Source organism: Hipposideros armiger, unplaced genomic scaffold, assembly GCF_001890085.2.
Source record: "Hipposideros armiger isolate ML-2016 unplaced genomic scaffold, ASM189008v1 scaffold_437, whole genome shotgun sequence".
NCBI lineage: Eukaryota > Metazoa > Chordata > Mammalia > Chiroptera > Hipposideridae > Hipposideros > Hipposideros armiger.
This window is the reverse complement of record NW_017731787.1, coordinates 621,423-629,596: the sequence shown is the minus strand read 5'-3', so window position 1 is coordinate 629,596 and position 8,174 is coordinate 621,423. Positions and strand designations below refer to the sequence as shown.

At 41.2% G+C, this 8,174-nt stretch overlaps 1 protein-coding gene across 1 annotated transcript in view; it reads left to right on the top strand.

The window, feature by feature from the left end:
* Nucleotides 1–8,174, top strand: part of TTC12 (tetratricopeptide repeat domain 12) — a 54,354-nt gene that overhangs the window by 11,249 nt on the left and 34,931 nt on the right. The window contains exons 3-6 of the mRNA XM_019665231.1: nucleotides 4,294–4,457; nucleotides 5,171–5,192; nucleotides 5,881–5,958; nucleotides 6,811–6,932. Coding sequence (XP_019520776.1) covers nucleotides 4,294–4,457; nucleotides 5,171–5,192; nucleotides 5,881–5,958; nucleotides 6,811–6,932 — 386 coding nt within the window. The remainder of the gene's footprint in view (nucleotides 1–4,293; nucleotides 4,458–5,170; nucleotides 5,193–5,880; nucleotides 5,959–6,810; nucleotides 6,933–8,174) is intronic.

Below are 8,174 nucleotides of genomic sequence, written 5' to 3'. Positions count from 1 at the left end.
ACCCTTTTTATGAAACATTGAATGTGTAGACTTGGTCTTTGTTGCAAGTGTGGAGTGTTTCTGAGCCTTGAGGCAGAAACATTTACTTTTTCTGAGAAGCTACTTAGAAGACTTAAGGTGAATTTGGAGAGAAAAATCCTTAAAGAAGCAGATCCTGAAAGACCTGCAGAGAGAAACGAGTGACAGGTCCTTTTTAGATCGTTGGACACTGTGACCTTCGAGCGGAGGTGGAAAATCAGAAGAATGAGTCTAAAAGAATTTTCCAGTGTGTTGGGAGAGCTCACCTGTATGACTCTTATTCTCCTAGCCCTAAAAGAAAAGGGGAATGAAGCGTTTGTCAGAGGCGATTATGAAACGGCCATCCTGTGCTACAGCGAGGGTTTGGAGAAGCTGAAGGACATGAAAGTGCTGTACACCAACCGAGCCCAGGTCAGTGGGTCAACAGCGTGATCGCGGGTTTCCTCAGGGAGCAGTATCCACTAAACCTGTGAAATCAGGAAGATGAGACTAGATACCAGTGGTGTGCTGGTAAATGTTTAACAATTGGCTCTGGTTGGGATGTTGGGGGAAGCTGATTTGTATGGAGCATTTGCCAATTTCCATGGTGTAAATACTCTTACCATGGTCCAATTTCAAGCTAATTGAAGGACTTGGGAAGAGCTACACTTAAGCAGTTCTCCCCATGGTATAAGTCAGCTCCAGCACATCACTGATGGTTACCAGGCACTCTGCCACATGTATAAAACTACTAGAAAACTAGTGGAATGAAATGACCTTGGAACTCTGCCACCACTGGATTTGTCCAGCCTCCTTTTGAATGGTAGTCTAAACTCCTGAGGGTTGCTCTCCTGTTAATTTGTCACTCAGTGTATCAATCTCTCTTTGATTAAGATTCTGTGACGGGGGTAGCTGGATAGCTGATGGGCCTAGAGCCAATTTCTCAGGAATTTTGAGTTTCTGCAATCCCTAATACCTGAGTTTTGTATCACAGATGAGCTCAGCTCCCTGGAATGCCAGGTAAAAACTATCTCCCAAATGTTTATTACCTACTACTTAATGAAGGAACTAGGTTGCTAGTTCTCAGTTGAAACAAAAATGTCACCTGTGACCTTATCTTTGAAAAGTACTTGAGTCTGTGTGTGGTAGAACTCTGTTGCCCAGGCTTGAGAAACCAATAGACCCATGGCACGATTATCCAATTGTCAGGATATGTCAGCAGGACCTGTGTGAGATGAACTTGATGCCGTGTCATTTGCAAGAGGAGGAGCCCTCATCAGCTCCAATATCTATAACTCAGTGTCCTGCTGTGGGAAAAGCTAGGAACAGGATGTTAAAAAGGCCAAAAAGTCTGGGAAGTGACAGTGATTTCATGATAACAAAATCCAAGCACAGTGTAACCTGATTAGTTCAGCAGTTTGGATAAATCAGACTAGAGTGGAAATGTCATTTACCTAGACCCATTTGTGGAGAAAAATTATCATAAAGAAGCAAATTGGTAAAGAAAATGGCTTGAAGTTGAATTAGCAGTGCACATTTTATCATCCTAACAAGATCATAAAGGTTTTGTTTGTTTGTTTGTTTGTTTGTTTGTTTAAGATTTTATTGGGGAATCAGGGAAGGGGAACAGACAAGTTTCTGTCCTTTTGTTCTTCAGTCTAGTTGTGGAGGACGTCGCTTCACTGGCCCATGTTGGTATTATCATTGCGCTCTTCCCAGGTGAGGAAGTCACTCACCAGCCATTGTATGGCCGCTCACAGTGGCTCTTGGCAGCTCACACCAGCTGCCAGCCACTCACAGTAGCTCAAGGCAGCCCACTGCAGCCTACGCCGTCGCTGGTGACTCACAGCAGCCTAGCTCCAGGTCGAGCTGTTGTTCACCATCTTAGCTGTAGAGGGTGCAGCGTCACTGGCCCTCATGTGGGATCCGAACCAGGGCCCTGCTGTTCAGAGCAGGTGTCCCAAGCCAACTCCTAACCAACACACCCCTCGGCCAGCCTGGTCATAAAGGTTTTGAGGGCAAAACCTGCCATATACTTTTTCCCTAATGCTTTATTTATAACACATGTTCAATAAATCCTTGTTAAGTTACATAACACTAGAGGCACAGTAAGTCAATTTAAAGGCATAAAGTTTCTGTTGACACTTCAAAAGAAACATTAAAATGAAAACTATAATAATTATAGTTCCTTTTTATTTATCACAAAATTTAGTCTCTGAAACATATACCTACTGATGCTTGTTTGGTCTTGTTACTCTGAACTTATTTGAAAGCAGTAAAATTGAATTGCCTTTAAAATGTTATATAAGTCAAACTTATATCTAATTCAGATGGCCTATTCCCTATTTCATCTAAATTAGTTATATTTTTATTGTACTCAAGTTTAAACAGCACTTTGATTAGTTCTGGAAAATCACATTAAGAATGACTGTAGATAAAAATAAGTAAATGCGATGGAAGCTTTGGGGAAGCAATTCCTCCCACCTTCCCCAAAGAGGAAGCTTATTCTGAGACAAATAAATGCAAAATGTGCTGCCTGGTGTTGGGAATCATTTAAACCATCGACTGTTTTTAAAATGCCTCCCCTGTTTGTATACAGTGTTAGAAAACACTTAATAAGGACCCTGTGAATTGAGTGTTTCTGCTTGCTAGAGAGAAAACCTACCCTTTCATTGCTTTGTTTTTCTCCTGGAGCTAATGTTATGATCAATAGATTGCTGGTGTAATTTAGATAAGTCATTTGGAAAAAGTAGTTCTTAAAATGTGGGAAAGCAAAAGAGAATGGGGAAGTTATAGGGTGTCAAATCCAACCTTTAAAAACAACAAAAGAGGGGAAAAAAAGAAAAAGTAAAAGGCTCTAGAGAAATTGTTGACGCCCATATAGACTTTCTCCAAACCTGTATGTATAGAATAGTATTGTCATGTAATCATGGCTATAATTGTCTAGAAGGATGTTCACACCCTCAGACTTTCAAATACAACCCCAAACCCTGGAGGAAAGGATGGTGCTTTATATTGGGTTGTTGGAAAAGTCATGACACATGTTTGCAACAGATGGCACTAGTTCATTTTTGGAAGTACTAGAGTCATTCGCATCTATGTTATTGCTATGTCATTTGACAGCTGANAGGGGGATGGGCAGTCTTGAAGGACTGAGCCCCTAACCTGTGGGATCTGCTGCTAGATAGTGTCAGAATTAAGCTGAATTGTAGTATATCCAGCTGGCGTCAGAGAATTGCTTGGCTGTGTGGGGAAAAACAACCACACACACTGGAATCGGTTTCAGAATCATACTAGGAACATAGTAGGATTGTTGAGCATCACTGACAGTCAACTTGAGTTAGGACCAATTCCATCAGGTGTGTCTGCCTTTATCAGTACTCAGCATCCTTAATAAAGGCCTAGAGAAGTGGAGAGTTGGATTCATTTAGAGCTGGAGTTTTGTCTGGCAGGTGGGGTTGGAGGGTAAGGGAGTTCAGGATGCGGGCAGGATGGTGGCCAAGGGATGGACCATGGCATCTAAGCCAGGTGGGCAGTAAAGTGAAGACAGATGAGGATAAGGTTAAGGGCTTGTTTTGTGATCTCAGAGCTGCCTTAATTTACCTGTTTGTCTCCCACACAAGACTGTAAGCTCTTCAAAAATAAGGATTTTTTTAAAAATTCATCATTGTTATCTATATCATTCTGCATAATATCTAACTCATAATAAGCTCTCCATAAATTGTCAGTGAATTCAATAAGTGGCTTAAAATTGTTTTCCTTGAAGGCCTTGGTTAAAATCTCCTGCAGTTTTTCCCAGAGAAAACAAATCCTGTTCTTAATTTTTTTTCTCATTTGTTCTAATTGCTCTAACTTTTGCTTCCGATTCAGAACCTTCTTGAAAAAATGGGGAGGTGTTGGTTAAAGGGTATAATCTTTCAGTTATAAGATGAATAAATTCTGGGCACCTAACATATAGCATGGCTACTATAGTTAACAATACTGTATTATATACTTGAAAGTTGCTGAAAGAGTAGATCTCAAATGTTCTCGCCATAAAAATAAAAAAACGTGTCATTATATGAGGAGATGGATGTATTAACTAGCCATATTGTGGGAATCATTTCACAATATGTATCAAATCATTACATTGTACACCTTAAACTTACAAAATGTTACATATCAATTATACCTCAATAAAGCTGGAAAAATAAAAGTTCTTCCTTCCCTGTGAATGTTCTACACTATCCTTTCTAGTGAGCAATCTTTTCTTTTAAAGACCTTGTTTGAATGACTCACATCTGATTTCTTCTCTAGCCAGTTTAATCCAGGACATGAATTCTGAGGACCCAGTTGTGCAAGAGAAAGCTGTCCTCAAGACAGAAAAGAGACTCCTGTTTACAGAGGACAACCAAGAGGAGGACAGATGCAGGACCACCCTTAACAAGACCATGATCAGTCCTCCACAAGCTCCGACGAAGGTTTCCTTTTTCTATTATGGAGTTATATAAGTAGATACAGTGAGGTCTGCATTGAGTCAGAGGAAGTAGTAGCTTAATCTCAAACTGTCTGGTGAAGCTGAAATAGTCTTGTTTTTTAGATTCCCTGGATTTATTTTCCACAAGGAAGTACAAACTCTGATTTTTTTCTTACTCCTCCTGGGTCATCTTTAAACAACACTTTGGGTTTGTTTTAGTGAAAATTTGACCCCTCCACCCCCTGAGCTTGTGACCATCCTGTTTTTCAGATTTACTGGATTTATTTTCCACAAGAAAGTATAAACTCTGATTTTTTTTTTCTTGATCTTCCTGGGTCATCTTTAAACAACTCTTTGGGTTTGTTTCAGTGAAAATTTGGCCTCTCCACCCCCTGAGCTTGTGCCTATATTTAAGCTGTACCGTTAGGGTAATATATTCTATTGTAACTTATATTTCCAGCTCATATGGCCGCAGCTGGGGTCCCTTGGTCTGGTCACCCTTGTTTCTACAGACTTGGCCCCCATGACAATGTGCCCATAATCAGATCTCCTGATTTAAAGCAAGTCCCCTGAATTTGGGGCCCTTCAGTATTGATGGTTAAAGGAAATGACCCTACTTCCCACATGTAATTAATGTCTTCTTGGTTTATGTACTTACAAATTTGAGTGGTTTTTGAAATTTGTTTCTTTGTTTTTCTGATAACCTGTGCCCTGCAGGATGCAGATGAAATAAACTCAGGTAAGGACAGCATCTCTGTTCCCAATGTGTGTTATTTATTTAGGATCAGTGTTTACTGACTGTAGCTTCCAGACCCTTCAATTATAGCCCATGAACAAAACAACCCATGAACAAAAACCTACTGATCCCCCAGTTCTGTTACTAGTGATCGAAGGGAACAGCTCTCAGAGGTTTTGCTCTATTTTCTCCTGGTCAATCTTTTGTAAACTGAATTCAGTTATTCTGTATATCTTCCAGCTTAGTCTTAGTTGCTTATGGAATCCAGATGGTTTCCCTGCTGCTCAGCTCAGAAGCTCATTATGCTAAATGGAATAAAAAAGCCTGTCTTCAAGCAAAAACTCTTTTTAAAGGCATAATTCAAATTTGAAGTACAGGCATAGACTCATGTATAATAATACATCACACAGATTACCTTGTCAGGTTAAGAAGATGTCATTTTAGTTGCTTCAGTGTGTGTGTGTGTGTGTGTGTGTGCGCGCGCGTGTGTGTGCGTGTGTGTGAGTGTGTGTGTGTGCACGCGCGCGTGTGCACATCTGTGGATGTGAGCATGTGCCTACATGTGTATATGTGAGAAATGTGGCTCTAAAAGCTTTAAAGTAGCTTTCTTCTGAATTTGAGCTAAAGAACTGATTATAGTATTTGGATTTTTCTTTTTTCTTTTTAATATTTGAAATTACTCTGCTGCCAGAGGCCTTCTTGGCGTTTGTGGAGAAGGATGCAAAGGAACGTGCCAAGAGAAGAAGGGAAAACAGAGTCTTAGCAGATGGTAATTGTCGGTCCTCACTTTTTAATAGCTGGGATGCTTTGTGCTAGACCAAGCACACGAGTCTACCTGCTGATGTCTGAGGGCATCCAGCTTCCTAGTCTGTGGGTTCATGGTGGGCCTGAGGCAGTGGGACGTGAGCAACCAGAAACACTGGTGGGCTGCCCTCTGTCACTGTTATAACGAGCAGGGAGTAGGACAGAGCCTTCAGTCAGCCTCCACAGTCAAACTTCTTTCTAAAGCCAGTGGGTGGACGGCCGGTGAAATTGACCAGCACTAAACAATACTTGGAACGTAGGGATTTCGATGAGAGTGAGCTACCACTGGCTAGCCTGGAAGTGAAAAAGTGGAGAAGTGAAAAAGAACAATAAAGCAGCAAAACAAAGATGTGAGAAGGGAGAGGTAAATGAAAAGAAAGAGATGAGGCTGTATGTGTGGCAGGGAACATACATGACAGAAGAATGCTTTCAGTATTGATTTTATACCATGAGGGGTATGTGAACTGCAGACCTGAATGACGACATAGTTGTTAGAAACTGGGTTTTTCTACCCTTTTTATGAAACATTGAATGTGTAGACTTGGTCTTTGTTGCAAGTGTGGAGTGTTTCTGAGCCTTGAGGCAGAAACATTTACTTTTTCTGAGAAGCTACTTAGAAGACTTAAGGTGAATTTGGAGAGAAAAATCCTTAAAGAAGCAGATCCTGAAAGACCTGCAGAGAGAAACGAGTGACAGGTCCTTTTTAGATCGTTGGACACTGTGACCTTCGAGCGGAGGTGGAAAATCAGAAGAATGAGTCTAAAAGAATTTTCCAGTGTGTTGGGAGAGCTCACCTGTATGACTCTTATTCTCCTAGCCCTAAAAGAAAAGGGGAATGAAGCGTTTGTCAGAGGCGATTATGAAACGGCCATCCTGTGCTACAGCGAGGGTTTGGAGAAGCTGAAGGACATGAAAGTGCTGTACACCAACCGAGCCCAGGTCAGTGGGTCAACAGCGTGATCGCGGGTTTCCTCAGGGAGCAGTATCCACTAAACCTGTGAAATCAGGAAGATGAGACTAGATACCAGTGGTGTGCTGGTAAATGTTTAACAATTGGCTCTGGTTGGGATGTTAGGGGAAGCTGATTTGTATGGAGCATTTGCCAATTTCCATGGTGTAAATACTCTTACCATGGTCCAATTTCAAGCTAATTGAAGGACTTGGGAAGAGCTACACTTAAGCAGTTCTCCCCATGGTATAAGTCAGCTCCAGCACATCACTGATGGTTACCAGGCACTCTGCCACATGTATAAAACTACTAGAAAACTAGTGGAATGAAATGACCTTGGAACTCTGCCACCACTGGATTTGTCCAGCCTCCTTTTGAATGGTAGTCTAAACTCCTGAGGGTTGCTCTCCTGTTAATTTGTCACTCAGTGTATCAATCTCTCTTTGATTAAGATTCTGTGACGGGGGTAGCTGGATAGCTGATGGGCCTAGAGCCAATTTCTCAGGAATTTTGAGTTTCTGCAATCCCTAATACCTGAGTTTTGTATCACAGATGAGCTCAGCTCCCTGGAATGCCAGGTAAAAACTATCTCCCAAATGTTTATTACCTACTACTTAATGAAGGAACTAGGTTGCTAGTTCTCAGTTGAAACAAAAATGTCACCTGTGACCTTATCTTTGAAAAGTACTTGAGTCTGTGTGTGGTAGAACTCTGTTGCCCAGGCTTGAGAAACCAATAGACCCATGGCACGATTATCCGATTGTCAGGATATGTCAGCAGGACCTGTGTGAGATGAACTTGATGCCGTGTCATTTGCAAGAGGAGGAGCCCTCATCAGCTCCAATATCTATAACTCAGTGTCCTGCTGTGGGAAAAGCTAGGAACAGGATGTTAAAAAGGCCAAAAAGTCTGGGAAGTGACAGTGATTTCATGATAACAAAATCCAAGCACAGTGTAACCTGATTAGTTCAGCAGTTTGGATAAATCAGACTAGAGTGGAAATGTCATTTACCTAGACCCATTTGTGGAGAAAAATTATCATAAAGAAGCAAATTGGTAAAGAAAATGGCTTGAAGTTGAATTAGCAGTGCACATTTTATCATCCTAACAAGATCATAAAGGTTTTGTTTGTTTGTTTGTTTGTTTGTTTGTTTAAGATTTTATTGGGGAATCAGGGAAGGGGAACAGACAAGTTTCTGTCCTTTTGTTCTTCAGTCTAGTTGTGGAGGACG